The sequence below is a fragment of the Mycetomoellerius zeteki genome, unplaced genomic scaffold (assembly GCF_001594055.1).
Source record: "Mycetomoellerius zeteki isolate Tzet28-1 unplaced genomic scaffold, Tzet1.0 scaffold155, whole genome shotgun sequence".
In the NCBI taxonomy this organism is placed as follows: Eukaryota; Metazoa; Arthropoda; class Insecta; order Hymenoptera; family Formicidae; genus Mycetomoellerius; species Mycetomoellerius zeteki.
The window spans coordinates 1,742,278-1,761,947 of record NW_017256500.1 but is presented as its reverse complement, the minus strand read 5'-3'; the positions used below and the strand labels follow the sequence as shown (position 1 = coordinate 1,761,947).

The window sequence follows — 19,670 nt, the reverse complement described above, 5'->3', positions numbered from 1 at the left end:
GAACATCGAATGCATTAAAACTAACGTTATGTTAATATAAAGATTTTATTCCTGTGGACATTTCATGCTTTCAACAGCTTCGTTGCAGAAAAATTATCACAATAAAAAACTTTTTCCTAAGTAAAATAAATAAACGAGCTAAAAATGTAAAGTAAAAGAAGATAAAATAGAAAAGTGAATATGATAGAAGAAATAATTGAAACAATACTTGTAATTTTTTAAACAATTGGCATCTGTACGTATATATTACTTATATGTTATGTATATCTATACGTATATTTTTTATTATCTACATATATTATTGATACTGTCAATTTTTAAGAATACTTAAAAAATTTTTAATAAACTACCTAGATAAATCTCTGGCTATCACATTATTATTAATATGTATAGTAGTACAATAAAACTAATAATAATTATGACAATAAAGTCGATATTTATAAAAACTATACTATCAATTTTTCTAGATTTTTTTATCGTTTATATCATATAATATTATATTATTATACATGTAGAACATTTAATGAACAAATTCTACAGTAATTAAAGCACTTTTTTAATCTCTCTGATGTACTTTCAAAAACAAAATTGTCTTAATGTAAACTTTTATCTTTTTATTTGCGACAAACGAAGTTTTATGAAAAAAGGCGGGGTGTAGTTCTTCTCTTCTAAAATATAAGTTAAAAGATTATTTGATAATTTAATAGAGATTTTGAAAAATAACTCTGAATAATCTCTTGTTCCAGATTTTTTAAGCTTAGAACAGAAAAAAATTTAAATTTGGGCAAAAAAAGACCTAGATTGCAGATAAGAGAGAGTAAGAATATAATTGCAGACGGAGGCTTAAGATGTTATATTAAGATGTTTAATTAATTGTTAAGTATGTTATATGTATAATTGACAACACATTAACGATTCAGGGAAGAATCATTAAAAACACACAGGAAGTATTTTCCTTTTTTTCACGTATAAAACGGTATATTTAGATGTTTAATTTTACATTTGTTCCTTTTCCGTGAGATCATTACTAATCTACAACTTGCGTCGCAGCTATTAGCGCAATAGTTATTATCGCCTCTACATATTTCACTACTGGTGACAGGCTTTTTCTAGTTTTTGCTCTAATTTCAAATCATCCTATTTTGTGTTATACTACTATCTTGATAACAAGTATCAGAACGAGGCAACGTGTTTATCAATGATATCGCTCGTGACATGCATGAGAGTCAATATTCAACTATTATAGTCTTGCGTGACATATTTTTATTAAAAATATCAATATAATTTTTATTTCTAACAAGATCCTATATGTTTTCCTGGCTTAAAGCTTAAAGCTAATTTAAGATTTGCTTAGATAAGAGTATATATTTAGACACTATTCAACAATAACATATTAATAATCATAGTCAAAGACACTATTTAACAATAACATCTCGTGATTTTTGAAAGTTACTTTCAGATTACAATATTACTTTCTCAGTCTATGAATGTTTTACATTTGCGATTATAACATATAGTGATATTTTTCTCAGTCTACATTATATCGATTGACAGTTGTTTTTCTACTCAAAGATTCCCATTTCTATGTGAATGTGAGAAAAGAGAAAAAATATTATACAACAGAGCTGGGATTTAGTTGCACATTTCGGCCGATTTTCAGCTTGGTTCCTGCCCCTTACTTCACCAACCCGCGCGGGTAAATGCCGATTGGCATTTAGGCAAGGGGCAGGAACCAAGCTAAAAATCGACCGAAATGTGCAACTAAATCCCAGCTCTGTTGTATAATATTTTTTCTCTTTAATATACAAGAGCTCTGTAATATACAAAATAGTTTACTTAATTAGTGCACTGTAAATATTTCTGCCGTTTTAAATAATAAAAGTAAGTATTAAAGCTACAATGTTTTAAGATTGCGAGGAGCAGGTAATATAGGCAATACTTTTTGTTCTCGTAGCACAGTCTAAAAGAGATTTTAAGAGCAATTCTATTTTTTTAAATAAAATTATTTCTCATATAAGAGAGAAACGAACTAAGATAATTCAAAATTAATATTTTATAGAAATATAAAGTATAAAATATTTCATTAACTATTTTGATCTTTTGAATATCTTACTTTTATATTTTTGTATATAGAATAAATAAAAGAATCATGCTATATAAAAAATTACAAGATTCCATTTAAAGAAACTCAAGCTACTATTTTTATGCATAAAAATATTACCAATAAGTACATTACGAATGCTCCTTAAAAGTATCTTAAAATTTTATAACTTCAATTTGTTTTGTTCAAAATAACAAAAATATTAAAATATACATATTAAATGGACTATTTTGTATGTACAAATAAGAATAATATGTTTATGATATATACGAAACTACAAATTTTTCATTCAAAGAGAAAAATGATTCTATTGTTCGATATTCATGAACGAAATATTCAATTTCATATGAAATAATACATGATCATACACAATTATCTATGCATTAAACAAAATTATGTAATAGAGATAAACCTTGACATAAAATTCTATCGTAACGGAACACTTGAATTGTATAAAAAAGAACGCGATATTTATATAATTATTCTAATTTTCTGATTGTTATCTTAACAAGTTTATTTTAGTTCATGGTTTTATCTAACCTTTATGTACTCATAAACACTATAAATAATTTATGAAAGATCCGTATTACAAATGTAGTTTAAAATAATTGAGATGTAGATTCGCTTTCACATTGCATTATTAATTTTTATGCTTATTTTTAAATATTTTTTCATTTATCCTGCAGCGTGCATCTATGAAGAGCAATTATTAAAATTTCATTCGTACAAAAATGGAACGTATATTATATGTATATTATAATAATAACAATTTACTTTCACACACAATATATGTATAACTTTCATGTGTACTTTCATTTTTAATGTTTCAACATTGGCTTTGTTGAAACGGTGTCTTTTTTTTCTCTTTAACAAAAAGATGCAATTTTTCTTTGATATCTCAATTCAATTCGTCGATATCTCTTTCCTCAAAAAGAAATCTGATTATGAGCTTAGGAATTGATAAATCTTCTGAAATTAAACATATAACTTTCCATATTTAAGTCAGAAGATTTAAAGTTCAGAATTCATTATATTGATTAGCACGTCACGCACACACACTTTGGAGTTAAATAAAATTGTTGAGTATTATAAAAATTGTTGAGTATTATAAAAATTTCATATAGAAATTAAAATGTTTCCTATTGACAATATAACATTTGGACATTTCTCACAATTAGAATATCGCAATAATCATTATTTATGTTAATTTGTGTATGTTTAATCATACATTTTGATTAAAAAACAGAGAGAAGGCATTGGAAACTACTCTGATTATTTTTTCCCAGATTGTTAAAAAAATCTAAAATAAAAAAGCCCTTAATTTCAGGGCACTTCTTTGGGTAAATCACATAGTCACAGAATGGCTTTTTCTAAAGTGATCGTCAACACGAGAAAGATCCACTGACATACAAAAAAAATAAACAAAAGATCTAATTTTTACTTAAATTTTTGTTTCAGTTTAATTTTATTAAATGTCAATAAAACGGTTTAACAATTCTTTTCTGTCTCATTGATATATATATATATATATATATATATAATTTGAATACAAAGTATGTTTATTTAAAATTTTCCAATTCCTGAAGAATTTACGTCGCACGAGTATCGATTATTGCGACATCCATCTTACAAAAAAAAATGATGAATGCCAGTTGTCTCTAAGTACTCGTATCATCGAGATAAGAAGCTTAAGCGCAAATGTTTTATGAATAACTGTTTAATTAAAAAATTCTTCCCGAATATCTGTTCGACATCCATATGTACTAAAAAACCCGCTTTAGACGTGACATTTTTATATATACTAGAGTGAACCATTCGTACCTACAGTGTGTATATGATGTATGTACGTACATGGCTGTGTTCCAAACTTACTGCCAGCACTGAAAATACTACAGTTTACGTTACGTGCACTATAGTGCATATAGATTTTTAGTCAATTTTGGAACACAGCCCATAGGCCTGTTCTTTTTGGCTGAACTTTTGCACCACTTCATCTTTCTTCTTTTTCTTTCCTCTTGAAGAGAAAAGGAAGAAAGATGAATTGATGCAAAGTTCAGCCAAAAGGAACAAGCCTTATATATACGCATATATTGTACGCGCGGTCCGATTGAACGCATAAGAATAAAAATATGCACTTTTCTAAAGTGGATAATAAAAATCTTTAACAACGACCCGCGTGAGATGACGTCTTCCGATACATTATCGATGCTTAGGAGAGATTTCATCACAGATCGAACCACCCGATTATTTGCGATCGAGGGTTGTTGTCGCGAGATTTCGAGTGCTCTTCGACAAGCTATCACGTCTATTTTTTTATTACCTACCTAAGATCTAAGTAAATTCATGGCGGTGAAAGAAAGACAGAGAGACAGAAAAAGAAAAAGGGACAAGCTTAAGAACTTAATTTGCTTTTCGACGTGTTTGACATCGTCGCAGCTCGTTCGTAAGCTGTGTCTCATACTTCTCTCTGCTTCGTGAAATATTTGCGCGCGTCTGATTATGTTTTTCAATGTTTGAAGCAGTGACGGATTAACGCATAGGCAAACAAGGCACTTGCCTAGGGCGGCAAATTTTTGAAGACATAAAGTTTTCACACAATTGAGATAAGTTTTTAATTTGTTAATCTAATATTTTTTCATGAGTTAAACCGAGCATATTTTATCAGAAACGATATCTTTTAAATATACAGTTAAAATGTATATTTATATTATTTATTAAGGGTTATTATAAATACCCAGCTAATGCGGTGGTATAAACTTTTTTTTTATCCATTTTCCTTTTCGTCAAATTTATAAATTAATGAAGCCACTTGGGGGCGGCTAGATGTGTCTAGGGGCGGTAAAATGCTTAATCCGACACTGGCTTGAAAGATTTTATTATTTCCTCGATGCTAACGAAGGTTCCCACCACGAGACCCAGCAGGCCGAATACGATCAGGAGAAAGTTCTTGATTAACATGATTTTGAAGGGACCGAAATCGTTCTCCGGCCACGATACACATATCTCGATAATAGCCGGGAAAGCGATGCCAAGGGCGGATAGGCAGAGCGCGCCGAAGAGGGAGATAAATAGGCCGAGTCTCGGTATAGCGATCGCCAGAACGACTGAAAATGATAAAGACCATAAAGATTAGATATCTGAGAACCTTCAAAGGGACCTTCAAATTTATACAATTTTGATATCTGTTTTATATGAGTTTAAGTACTCGAACATCACTACGTAAGTACTTTAAGTTCCAGACGAAACTTTTCATATTAATTTACATAATATTATTTAACGCCTCTTGAAAATTTAATAATTATTATTAATAATTAAAAAATTTTAATAATTATTTGATTATTTGGCTAAAAAATTTATTATTAATATTACTTACATGTGACTAGGGTAACAAAGGTTCGACAAACGTATTCCCATAAAATTTTGCGATTTTGTATTCGGTGATCTAAATAGGTGGTCCACAAAATTTCGACGGGTACGTAGGCTTGAAGGGCGTATGTTATAAATATGGCGATTGCAAACATTATTTTAATACTTTGAGCCATACTGCAATAAACAAGATTTTTTAAAATAAAAATTACAATATAATAGAGAAAATAATTCGATTATTTTAGATTAAATTTAGATCTTAATTATATTTAAAGCTAATTCGAGAAATTTTCTTTATTTATTATATTAAATTTTTTTAACGATTTTAGATCATTTGAACGTTCTTTCGCATTTTTCTATATTTTAATAGATAAAATTAAGATAGTTTCATTATATGATAGTAATTATACGAAATTGATTTATTGTTACAATTTCTTGATTTGTTTTATTATCTGATTTGTTTGAAATTAAAAATTTTTTTCTACTTACGCTTCTTCTGGTGGCAGATTAAAAGTGACACTTCCTTTGGCATTGGATCCATACTTTATGTAGCCGAAAAAACCTATAGCTATGTATAAGATGACAATCACAATCATCCCTATATTTAGTACACCACAATAGCCTCCAAAACTTTGTGGTGTTTTCATGTTGTTCTCCAGAGCTATAATCTAAGTAGCAATAATATTTTTTTTTAATATCATTGCGACATTAACAATAGCACAAGCAAGCAAATTTTTTATTTATCTAGTTTTTATAGTACTCCTAAAATCGATTTTAATTTTATCTTTAATTCTACGTTTAATATTTAAATATAATATAATGATGAGATAAACAGATTTAACAAAAATGAAGCTTTGAAAATATCTTAATAAATAACTATAATTAAGAATATTTTGATAAATAATAAATACGAGCAATTACATTATTAATTATAACGATTATGTTTACTGGGACTTTTGCATATGGCTCTCCATATGTTAATTTCTGTCATACATACATACAAAAAGATTTTTATTTCCCGAGGGAGATTGATTATATTGATAGCAACTCAAAGAAGAATATATCTTTTCTAGACTTACCACACCGACGGCTTCTAACGCAAATAACGTCGTTCCAAAATAGAGAGAAAAATTTCTTAATTCACCAAACATCTCCCTGTCGCTGATCGGCGGTAGATCTTGAAACATATACTTTATAAGAATCATGGTGAGTCCAACGAACGTAATTAAGTTTGCTAGCGTGGAAAACGGCGCCAATAACTTCAGATTTCTAATGTAGTTTATCAAAATCAGCGGAAGCAACAAAATGAGCATATGGGTTGAAATATCCAAAGGTTCCCAATACTCGTCTGTCACCTGCGTTCGTTAATAAAATTACAATGAATGCGCTGCTCACGTCCATCAGACATGGGTCCGATGGTTAAAGTTCGTTGTCGATCAGCGAAGTGCTTTCTCGATAGGTAGCGTGTTACAGGAACAATCGATTCCTCGATTTGGTTCTTTCTTATTGCCATCATGGATTTACCTGTTTGATATTTGATGCTACAAACACGATATAAACGCAGCAAATTCCCAATTGATATGTTATCATAAACCCGTCTACGAGTCCTCTGGAAATAACAGAATTTTTAAGATTTAACGGATTCGTGCATGTCTTTGTAACACACAAAACTCGGAGAAACAGTTATACTTTCATCTCGTGTAGCAATCGATATCTTTTTTTAGCTTCTATATGAACGCAGCGGCAAAACAATGCTCATGTTCATTATTTTTAGTGAAATACATCTATAATAAATGTCTCATTTATATTTGTTTGTACTAATATTTCTTTACACTATTTTCTATTATTTTCTATTATTTCATATAATTAGTAATAAATTGAAAATAAGGCAGTTTATTTTCAAATAAACTGACTTATTTAGTTTAAATTAATTTTTAGTTACTTGCAAAAATTCTAGAATTATATATATAAATAGTAATAAAAATATTTTATGTTTATAATCACAAACTACAATTGCATGTATCTGTTTTTGAATAAAATATATATTTATATATATTTCACTTAATTATTTAACATGTTGTGATAGAGAGAGTTCGATATGATAAATGTTTTACGTTTCTATAAGAAATGTATATATAAATATATATAAATATATATATATAAAAACTTTATTTCTATATTATTCTTCTTTAAAAGATTAAGCTAGAATATCCAAGTGCGACTACAATTCTATATTCATTATATTAATGAGCGCATCGCTAAATTATATCGACTAAACTATAAATGGAAGATACTTACGGTGCATAGGGTGAAAACCATTTCACGCATCGAGGACCTTTCTCCAGAGCATATTTCATGCTAAGCGGATAGCTCAATATAGGAACTTTTAACCGTTTACACAATTTGTACTGCGCCTTTACGAGTACGTGTAAGCAGTACGTGCACAATGCGCCTATAATAATTGTAGCAATGACGCCAACCAGCAGACCGCTATTGTAAAATGCATTCGGCATTGCTAAAATCCCCGTGCCCAAACTGCCTTTCAGTAGATGAACCAGGGTTTCAAAATTTCTAAAAGAAAAGATATTTTCAGATTAACAGGATTGTTCCTAATAAAATAATCCATGCACATCTAATTGTTTGTCTTATTATAAATATTTACATTCAAAGCTGATTTTTTTCTCGCAATTAATCAAATTTCGAAGAATGTGCGGAATTAATCATTTTTATAACTAATCATTCATTTTCAGATTAATAAAACTTCTAGAAATTTTCAGCTAAGTTTCAAAGAATACGCAGATTTAATTATCTTAATAATTAATAACGAATTAACATGTTAAATATTAATAATACATAATGCATTTTAACAATTCAATAAAGAATAATTCAAGTTAATAATTCGATAGCGAGTATGGAGTTCAGTAATTTCAATAGTTAATTCATATAAGATAAAATACATTTATAAATAACATCGTTTTTAGACCGTGTATGTGAGAGACACAACCGATAAATTAGAGCCCTATACGGTCGAAGCTAGATCTTAAAATGCTTTAAATAATTCAATCTTGAATCACTAAATATGATATATGTATAATACTTGACATACATACCACAATTGTAGTCTAACGAACTGTGCACCGAAATATTTCCGGACTAAACACAATTAAACCATTGTAGTAATTTCGTGAATTAAATTAAATTCTAATAATTTTGATGCTCAATCAGGCATCATATTTCAAAGATGTTAATATGCTGAAAAAAACTGTAATTAAACTTATTGCGAAAAATATTACCTCGGCCGGAAGTCGAACCCGAATCTCTTGTATTCCGTACGAGCGTCCTGAGCCATTAGATTACATAACATAATAAACAATATTGTTTATTCGTCGCCCCGAGAATGATGTTGTTTCCTTATATATACCGATTATTGCGAAGAATATTATTAAGGCTTGTAGTCTGAGTATCGAAATTATTAGAATTTAATTTAATTCGCGAAATTACTACAGTGGTTTAATTGTGTTTAGTCCAGAAATATTTCGATGCACAGTTTATTAGACTACAATTGTAGTATATGTCAAGTACATTTATCAAATTTTTATATAATTTTAATTTTACTAATATTTCAAATTGTAATATAAGTATGTCATGCGAGATGTAATATGACGAAAATATTAAGGATTCCGAAGGACAGTGACAATATATTATCTTCTTTAAATACAACGTTTTTTAACATAATTACTCAATCATTATTTTGTACTTACGAAGTTGGATTTGGTCTATTCCGATGCATATGAGGATCGTAATCCGTATCTTCGCTTTGAGATAACATATTTTCAACATTATTTACACCATCAGCATTATTTACACAATCTGCAGTGACTTCGTTGTTCCCCCTGCGTATAAATTTTTAAATGACAATGTTGTGACAGAAATGGTTAACGAAAAGTTAAAGTATTTTACTTTTAAATAAATTAGTATTGTCTTGTTATATAGATTACATGCTTATATATCTATTATATATTCATACAAATATGATTTCAAATTTCAATTTATTCAATATACTCAATATTATTTAATCATACTTAGTAGGACTTTGAGAGACAATCGGTTCCATACGTAAACATTCTTTTTCCGAGTCTTCCATGGTCATACAATTTCTTTTGACTCGTTTGTGTCTCTAAAACATTTTTATATATTATTTTTATTAAACTATATATATTTATAATCGAATACAATTTTACAAATTTTGTACAAATAAGAAATCATTAATTTTGTCTTAACAGAAAGTAGAAGAAGAGCAGAATACATTATAATTTCAAATATTAAACAAATTACATATTACAAATTTTTTACGTAACATTTATTAATTTACTTTTATGAAATTAATAAAATAATTATTGATTTCATTCTATTTTAATAAATGGATGTTATATTAATGTAATTATAATTAACTAAAAGAATTATAAATAATTAAATATAAAGGTGATGTGATGAGATATCACTCAGTTCACTTGGCTCATAGTAGATTAGAACATAAAGCTGTGAGAATCGACCTACATCGATGCGGTCTGCTACATTAAATCTCTAATCAATTGGCATAAATATGGAGCAATAGAATAAAGGAAAAGTGTCAATTTACCATTGCAAATTCGTTATACACGCACGCGGATTTAGCACATTCTTTACGAACTGATTGCTCTTAATTATTGCATTGAGGTCAAATGCAGCTTGAACTTAACTTACTGAAGGTTGCACTCAGATATCCTCGCACTTCGCTATTTACGCCTTTGACCGTTTTGCATCGTTGAACCGGACGATTGATCTCAAATACGCGAGCGAGGACAAAGTCTATATTCTCGGAAAATGTAAATTCGCGTTTAACGGCGCACCTCTCCAGGTTAAAAAATATTGTTAATAAATGTATCTCGAATTATGATAGAAATTATTATTATCAGAAGTAATTGTAATTTGCTTAATATGTAAAATTATTTAATTTGTTTATGGTGTTGTATGAGGCACCGTTGTATTACGAAGTTCTGACACGCAAATAACTCAATAATATAATAACACAGACATCTGATTTTACACGGGGGAAGCTTTTTCTATTTTCTAAGGTCATGGTCGTGACAGAAATATCCGGGAAGAAGGAAATCATTATCTAATTTCACAGAGATTGCAGCAAAGACAACGCATTCTGTCTGCGTGCAGGCAGACTGCGCTGTTAAATTTTGTAATTGCATTGTAATACGATTAAAATGACCGACAGAGTTAAAATAGTTGATCAAAGTATTTAGATTTGACGTCCCTAATAAATTCATGTCTTATGTTCAATTTTCCATTTAAATATTGATTCTTATCCTTTAAGATTTCAACTGAATCTATGTTAATTCAATTATCTTTTGCCTTAAAAACAGCAAATTTTATAAGGATTTCTTTAAATCATAGACTGACTCACCTATTATAATTCCAATCAACTTTCAGCAATCGCTGGCATAGATTGTAATTTCCTCCGTTTGCAGTTTTTTACACCTATAATAGAAACCAGAAAAAACATCTTAGGTGATAATACAGCTCATTGTCAGTTACGTTAGCACGTTTATAAGTAAAAGTTTCATTAAAATTCTTTAAAATGCAAACACATGATTGTTAGCATGATTTTTTGAAAATAATAATAATAATAATTTTTATAAAATGCAGAAAATATGAGATGTTATGCATAAAAGCAAATCAAGTAGAGCAGCATCTCAAAAAGTAAGACATCAACAATAATGCTGCTTGTAAATCATTGATATAATTAACGTAACAAGAAAAGTAATAATATTAATAATGACATAATAATATAATAACAATGTGATATAAAAATGAATCGTAATATATAAAGAAGGGAAAAGCTAGTAATACGTATTATATACGATTTGTTAACAAGAATATTCGCCTAAGTGTACATTAAATGTACGCGAGTTAGTCGTTTAAGTATTACAATCAGTCCTCCTAATTCTTACTTCCTCAGTGCATGGGGGGACCTAGCGAACCATGTAGCTTTATGCTTGGGACAATATGACTGGAATATACCTTGTCGATTTACTAATTTTAAGCTTGGAAGAGAGTTTCCTCTGCCAAAACTATCTTAACAAGTGTCATGCTATTTCGGAAGCACGAGAAATGAGGACGCAGATATATATCGGATATATACGGAAGGAAATTTGTTTCGCGTATTTTTATGTTATTATAGATAAAGCAAAAATATTTTTGAAATTATAATTCTATTATAAAAATATTTTTTCATATTATAATTATTTATTTTCGAAAAATTTCGAAAATAAATTCGTTCGTAAAATTGATTGGTTACATAATGATTATAAGTATTAATTTTATTATCAAGGCCAGTAATAATACAATACAACAAATTTTAATCAACTTTTTGTTTTTAATAAATAATGGCTGCTTTCGAATTTATACTAAAAAAAGGATGTTTTTAAAAAATTCCATTACCTCCTTAAATTTTTAGAAAGATTTAAATTTTTTTGTAATAACGCTTTAAATTTTTTATGTAATAAAACAAATTTGTAATATACGTAATATAAGAAATTTAAATATTTTTTACAATATGTGAAAGTAAATGTGATAATATAAATCCCCTCTTATTGTTTATGTACAATTTTAAGTAATATATTAAAGTGATAAAATTTATTGGCAATATTTAGTAACAAAAAATTAGACTAACTTATAAAATTTCTGTTTCTCAACACCTAAATGGTGATTCTTGTGTATTTTACTTCATATGGTAAAAGAAAAATTGTAGATTATTTAAATTTATAGAAGTTTTTTACAAAAATAAAGTTCTTGTTTTCTCAAAATCAGATAGGTAATGGAATTTTTTTAACTTTATATTCTTTCTCAGTAACTAAAAGTTTACTTAAAAATTTGGGTATTAAACAGAAATCTTATAACACAAAATGTAATCCTGTTATCCAATAGGTAATAAATATTAAATCATATAATTAATACACATAATTCATAATTGCTACAATTTTCTGCTACAAATAGTATCTCTAATGAAACGTTTTTATTTTTAATGAGAATATTCAGAAAATAAATGGAAAAGAAACATCAAATTATCCTGACTTGAGAAATAAAGTTTGATGCAAAAATTGTATAGTATTAACAATGCTGATAATGATTCAGTTTAAAATGATGCGTATTACGATATGGTTAAACTACATCGAGACTCACAGTCAGTACTCTTCCATCCGTTTAATCATTCAATCTGTTGAATTCTGTATCGCTGACGCGCACCGTTAAATTTACCCGATGCAAATTGGATAGAAAAGTCGATAAATATGTATACCAGTCTAGCGTATGACAAAATTAAATATTAAGATGTAAATTGACCAACCAATTAAAATAAATATTTCCTAATTCGTTACGTTGTTTTCCATTATATGGATAATATCTTTTTCTTAACAGAATTCAAATAAATTGTAGCAATGAAAAAAATTAAAATATTATACAAGATGTTTACGCGTCGCAATATTTTATGCATACAAAATTAAAATAAGATTTCATTCCACTAACATTATTTTAGAAAAAAATACTGTTTGTAAAATTTTAGAACAAGGCACAGTTTGTAAATTATTTCCTCTAAAGTGAGAAGTGCCCGAAAATGTTAGACGTAAATGCAATATTGTGGCTAAATAGTGACAAAGTCTTTTTATACAATTAGAAAACCTGTCGTTGCCATTTGCCGACTTAACGGATCACTAATGCAACGCAATATCAATTGAATCGGATAAATGGTTCAACTATTACGTAACAGTTCTTTTATCGAGCTTAATAGTTATCATTTCATTGCTTACAGAGTTAAAGTAAGAGTTCTATTCATTAGAACTTTAGAACAATTGTGTTCTGACTTGGCGACAGGTGCAGCAATCTTAAAGAACAGGAATCGGTTTTGTTAGTAATTGAATTTAATTAAGTTATTAGTATAGTGTAAATCACTTAAATCACATTCATTCATTTTTATAAGAATGCAACACAATTATAATCAGTTATTGTTCATAGGAGAAAACAAATAAATACGAAAATCAAAATATTACGTTTTAATTTCTACCTAAATTATTTTTCTTTCTGCAAAATTATTTTCTTAACAAAAAGTTAACTCTACCATCAAAGCCTTAGATTACCAATTAGAGATTAGAAGTTGATATATTTTTATCTCATGTTTACGATTTTTAAACATATTTTGAAATTGCTTTATGATTTCGTATTGAATAAGTACTTTATATAAACTGATGTAAAACGAAGCTGATTAGAAGTTTGTGTATAAAAATTTTGGAACAATTATCTTCAAATGTTCAAGTATTAAAAATACTTTACAACATCAAGAAATGAATTATTGATTATTATAACATTATCAATAAATAAGATAATTCATGAAAAGAATGACATCAATTTTAACAAATGATTTTTTTCACGCAATGTGCAATGTGTTCTTTACAAAGGCTTACAAATTAAAAATAAAATTTATTAAAAATAATCACTTCAATCGTTATAGCAAATTCTTAGGATTAACTAGCATAATGGCTTTCTATGAACGATTGAATGCCACTGAAAGAAGATCTAACGCGTTGTTAGGCCAATTGTTTGAGCGCATTATCATTGATAATAGGGATCGTTGGTTGGCAAGAGAATCGTAACAGATAATATAGTTATTTTAAAGTTTAACTATGATCAACAAGTACCTGATTAGAACTAAAAAAATGGATTAAAAATGGATTAATTACAACAATTTTTAGAGAAATATTTTAATAAATAAGGAGAAAAAAAACAATAAGGTTTATTTCGCGATCAGAAGATTATGAAGATGGGTTGTTGCCAAAGGCATTCCAATCGATATTCGATTCGACATAGACGGAACGACTGGGGGATTCGACTTACCGGGTTAAATGCATCCGTAAACGCGACTACAACCCCCGGATGTAATCCGACTCTATGAAAGTAACTGTCCCGCGGGTGTTAATACGTCAGCGACCGATCGAGGTTGTCTCGCGACTGCCCCGAACCACTTCAATTTCTATCGTGGTGTACGCATTCAGCATAGCTCGTCACGTGATGCGGTCAGTTAAAACGGCATCCCGTAAGTGCACGCCGGCAGAGATTTAGGCATCGAGTAATTTTATGTCTACGTCGCACAAAGGTAATTCAGAAGAAGAAATGCGAGAATAGCGCGATCAATTTTTTGCCGATCAACTTTATGCGATTTAAATTTTTATTTCTAATGACAAATTTGTTTTAGCAATCCAATATTTGTTTCGTTGACATTGCTTGGACTAGCGATTTATTACCAGATAATATCTATGATGATCAATAAAAAGAGCGAGAAAGAGAGAGAATTTTTAGTAAATGTATAAATAAGAGTGCAACACGCCCTTCTTAATAATAACGGTAGTAAAAAATAAACTTAACTTTTACTGTGATATTAATATTAATAAAAACTTTTTAATATGAGGAATAGTGTTGTATTAACAATAAACGATGTGAGGGAAAATTATTCGGTATGCACGTACATATGTATGTCGGTAGCGTGCAGAAAACGTGGAGATTTATGCGACCAGTACATGGTACTCTAAAGCGCAATAATAACGACTGTGATGGGGAGAAGCTCAAGCTCTATTAAGAGAAGCACTTCCAGTATCTATTATTGTAATACATTATAGTTGAAAGTTACAAATATTCCTTGACATTTATAAATTATTACAGTATTAATCTTGATTTCTCACACAATTTTCTTTTGTATATCGTTTAAACTAAAAGAAAAGGAAAAAGAAATCGTTCTTTATCATATTAAATAAGAGATGTTATGATATAAACGTTGTTATAATATAAACATTACGCTTCATTTTCTCAATTGTTGTTTTGCATCCCGAGATGAAATCAATATTTAAAATGGCTTTAGTCATCGTTTGCATAAATCGATAAGTGGTTGATTTATATCTGTGCTTTAATTCATATTTCCACAGACGTCAACATTTATCTTTATAGTTTACAAGTGCTCGAGAATGTGTTACATAATTAATAAGTGTTTCCGCGACGATGAAACATGTGACCGCTAAGATATTTATATAATCCGTTAAAAAGTTTGAAAAAATTATGACGGACGAAATTCTTAGCGTGCATCGAGCGCGGAGCAGCGAGAAAGTATTCGAAGGCTGCGTTGATAAAATTAGAGTTCGAAACCAGAGAGAGTGATAGATTAGATGAGGTAACGCGTTTTGTAAAGCACATGTTGAAAGGGAACAATACAATCCATACCAAAATTAAACGCTGTCATTTTTCTCGATTTATTTAAATAACGCTCCCTTGTTTTAAAAGTAACAACTTAAAAAACGTGATTTTTTAATTACGATCATGAATGAGTTAAGTAAACATATTAATCCTTATACTAATTATCAAAATCGTCACATTATTAAAAAAAGATAGTTTGTAAGTGTTACGAAATGAAAATGATAAAAATTGAAAATAACATTTGACTATATTAAGAATATATTCTTTTTGTCGATATTATTTGACCAGTCAATAATTTTCTGTTAAATTGAAAAATAGTTTTTTCCTTTCTCTAAAAAATTTAATAATTTGTGCTACTTTTGAAGTAAGGAAGTGATATGTTCTATCTTTTTTCAAAGGGAAAAAACTAGTTTTTAATGAAATTATTAATTGTTAATTCTAAGATGCAAAGACTAAAAGTGACTAATCAATTGGATTATAGCAAAAAAACTTGGCGTGCCCAGGTCGCATTAATTGCGTTTTTATGAATATTATCACAACACAGTATTTGCATTATAGAAATATAAGAATAATGGACATATTAATGACATACAATATATTATATGTGGAACAAAAATATACCTACAAAATAAATATGATGTGAATTTATATATTATAGACATAATACAATATTATAGACGTAATACAATATTGTAATGGTAATATTTGGATGTAAATCATTAAAAATAACGAATTTGCAATATTAGTAAACAATTATTAACATTTCTTTGTTGTCAAATTATTGCTTTATGTATTACATATATTTACAGAGATATTATATGTAATAATCTTTTTATTCACTCTTATTATAAATAATTTTCATAACTTGACTTGACATTAGTCCTGAAACATTGAGTTTTAATGCATTTTGCCGCGAGCACACCGTTTTTTTTTCACTATAATCCAATTGATTACTTTAATCAGTTCGTCTCATGGCTCTTAGAATTAACAGGCTTTTTACAAATAAGCTTTTTCGAGGTCTTTTTATGAATAATGAAATACTAGTTAATTGCGTTTATTTCATATCCATTTTTTATTAGGAGGAATGTAATATTTAATACTGTTTTTATGCACTTGATGTATATTTTTTCTTTTTTTTTTTTAAGTTTTTCCAATTATTGTATCGTTATAAAATTATAGTGATACAAGTTGATTTTCAAATCGTGCTATTAAAAGGATTTAATTAGTGATCGATTTATAAGTTCAATATATCTTGCTAACAAGATGATTAGAATATATAACGACTGTAAACAAATCGATGTTGTATTTACACAACTGTTTACGCAACAGTTACTTATTGTATATCTATAAACTTTGCTACAAACTTTAATCTATAAACTCCGATCTATTAGTATTGTCTCAATGAAAATGCATTTGGAAAGATTACGAAGTAAAGGAAAATGTTTGACAATATTTATGTAAATTACATTGAGAATTGTTTGATTTTCTTCGATAAATATATTATTAACGGTTTTTCTCTCATAGTGTTAGCATTATATAAGAATACCATGTCATGATATTTAAATTCTTTCCGTCAAATAAAGATTTACTTTTTAAAGCAGACGAAGAATTAAAAGGAGCAAAAAGAGTCAATTAGGGCTGTTACTTTTGACAATTTCAAAGATTTAAAATTTTGAAACAATTCGAATCTTCAAAGTTAACTCCAAACCTTCGAAGTTTATAAGGTGCTTTGAAGTTTTCAAAGCTAAGTACTTCTAAGCTCGAAGTACTTTAAACTTTGAAGATTTGGAATTAATTTCAAAAATTCGAATTCTGTCAAAGTTTCGAATTTTCGAAACTTTTAAAGAGAAATCAATCTCAGTGACCATTATTCTTTGTTTACAAGAACTTAATTTTCCAGATTCTTAATCTTTTACAATAAGTCTTAAGTTGATTAGAGTTTTAAAAGTTGTTTATTACTTTGTCTGCCATTACTAAAATGGAATTTAATGATTTCAAATCGAAAGTAGATTTCGCAATAAATTTGTGACTTATTTGGATTCTTGTTAAGAAAAAAAGGGATAAGTGGGATTATATAATTCTGGCGCATTGTCCCCAATGTATTTTCCCGTAACGTCCTTGATCTGAATGGTTTTCCCTGTGCATGTATAATGAAATTTTATTGTGAACTCATTATTTTTAAGTTATTCGAGAGAGATGACTGTCAAAATAATTAAATTCAATTGATATTTTTGAGTAAACCGTGAAATTGTTAAATATAAAAAAACAAGTGTTAAAAACTTAACACTTGTTTTTTATGTTTAAATATCATCAAATGTGAGAAATTAGAATTATGTCATGTGCAATCTTATTTTATGCAATTTTCAGTGACTTCGATAAACAACTAAATGTGCATCTTTGGATAAATCGACGCGATAGAAATCTACAATTTTTCAAGATTTTAATAGATAAATACTTGATACAAAACACATTTTTTTCTTTGTTACCGCGCTATCTAAAAAAAATGCAGTAAATAAAAAAGAACCTACACGTTTGAGTTCTACCACAAGTCTCTTCTTGAAACAAGGTCTAAAAGCTCATATATGGAAAAATTGCACATAAATAATGTACAGAATTCGCTTTAAAAAAAAAAGAAGAATAATGTAGCCTGAAGAATGCATTAATCGTTATTATATTACAAGCTATACTAACTATATATAGTTGATATCACTAATCTAAACGCGAAGGGATGATGGTGCTCTAATGAAGGCCGCAACCCCGTGCAACTTACGTTCGAGCTTTTTCGTCTGTCGCTCACTATGCACGAGAGTGACACTCGTAGGCTAAGGCGTGTAAACTAAGTTATGACGGAGAGGACGAAAGAATGCAAGGCGAATTTTCGTGCGTGCGGATGTGCGCCCCCTGGCAGCACCCTCGACGTGGACTGCGCATTCGGTCAAGTACGAGGGATTGCTTTGAACAACGAGAAAATGCCGCGGCAACCACGGCGCTTTTCACTGTCCGAGAATTAAGGCCGGCCGCCGGATTCTCTTTAGGTCACGCCGGAGAGGGTAACTACCCTTCACGCGATCCATACGACGACAGTGTCCAGCGACGTCTAGCGGCGGATGAAGCGAAAAGTTCATCAGACTTGCGCATGAGTATTCGGCTTAATCAAGGTGAACTGATTGAAAGTAAAAGTTACGTACCAGACCGGCAAAATCGGAGTAATTCAATTTCTCGAAAAATTGAAGTAACTAAAGTATTATTTATTAGATTAAAATATTAAAGAAAAGAATTATTTAGGTAATATAATAATAAATATTAACAAGTGTTTTCAAACAAGTTCTTTTGAATAGTAATAGTTCTTTTAAAAACTAAGGCAAATATAATTTGCCGATAATCTATAATTAAAAAATGTTTATTATTTTTTTGAAAACAAAATTTAATATTTGATATTTATATAAAAGATATTTTCATACAAAGCCTTTATACAAAGATTTCATCAAGTTTTTATTCATTCGTAATTTTATCACATCTTTCTTAAATCTTGAATGTATGCTAAATAAAATAACATATAGGTGCTACGTGTAATATTTCATTAAGTGCTATTCAAATGTGAACAAGTAATTATGAAAATAATTATTCGCAAAACCATAGAAAAGAAATCTTCAATTATCTCTGTGATGTACAACATAAAATTAATATTATAAATATATTTGGTTATTTTTAGAAAAATGAAACGGTTCTTCGCCTCCATTTGAGGCAGGAATATGATATCGATTTGTTAATAATCAATGTTGATCGTCTGAAAACCTATATAAAACACATAAATAAAGATAATAGAGTGGCATTGATGAATATACTTGCTCTTTTAGGCAATGACCTGCTTTTACATTGGAATATCGATTCGTTTTTGTGTATATATTAGTACTATAAT

General features: G+C 28.8%; 1 protein-coding gene across 4 annotated transcripts; it reads right to left on the bottom strand.

Annotated features, from left to right (window-relative positions):
* Nucleotides 1-4,826: 4,826 nt before the first annotated feature.
* LOC108720699 (proton-coupled amino acid transporter-like protein CG1139) lies at nt 4,827-18,816 on the bottom strand. Of its 4 annotated transcripts, none has more exons than XM_018444833.1 (10): nt 18,522-18,816; nt 10,923-10,996; nt 9,550-9,644; nt 9,229-9,360; nt 7,766-8,038; nt 6,992-7,076; nt 6,547-6,822; nt 5,957-6,135; nt 5,475-5,644; nt 4,827-5,205 (listed from the first exon to the last, which is right to left on the bottom strand). In XM_018444833.1, exons 3-10 carry the CDS (start codon nt 9,615-9,617, stop codon nt 4,949-4,951), a joined length of 1,440 nt encoding a protein of 479 aa, XP_018300335.1. In that variant the 5' UTR covers nt 9,618-9,644; nt 10,923-10,996; nt 18,522-18,816; the 3' UTR covers nt 4,827-4,948. The 4 variants fall into 4 exon arrangements, with proteins under 4 accessions (XP_018300335.1, XP_018300334.1, XP_018300333.1 ...); XM_018444832.1 differs by lacking the exon at nt 18,522-18,816 and adding an exon at nt 14,405-14,509 and having other exon boundaries at nt 9,550-9,642; nt 10,915-10,996; XM_018444831.1 differs by lacking the exon at nt 18,522-18,816 and adding an exon at nt 14,405-14,509.
* Between the last annotated feature and the right edge of the window lie 854 nt (nt 18,817-19,670).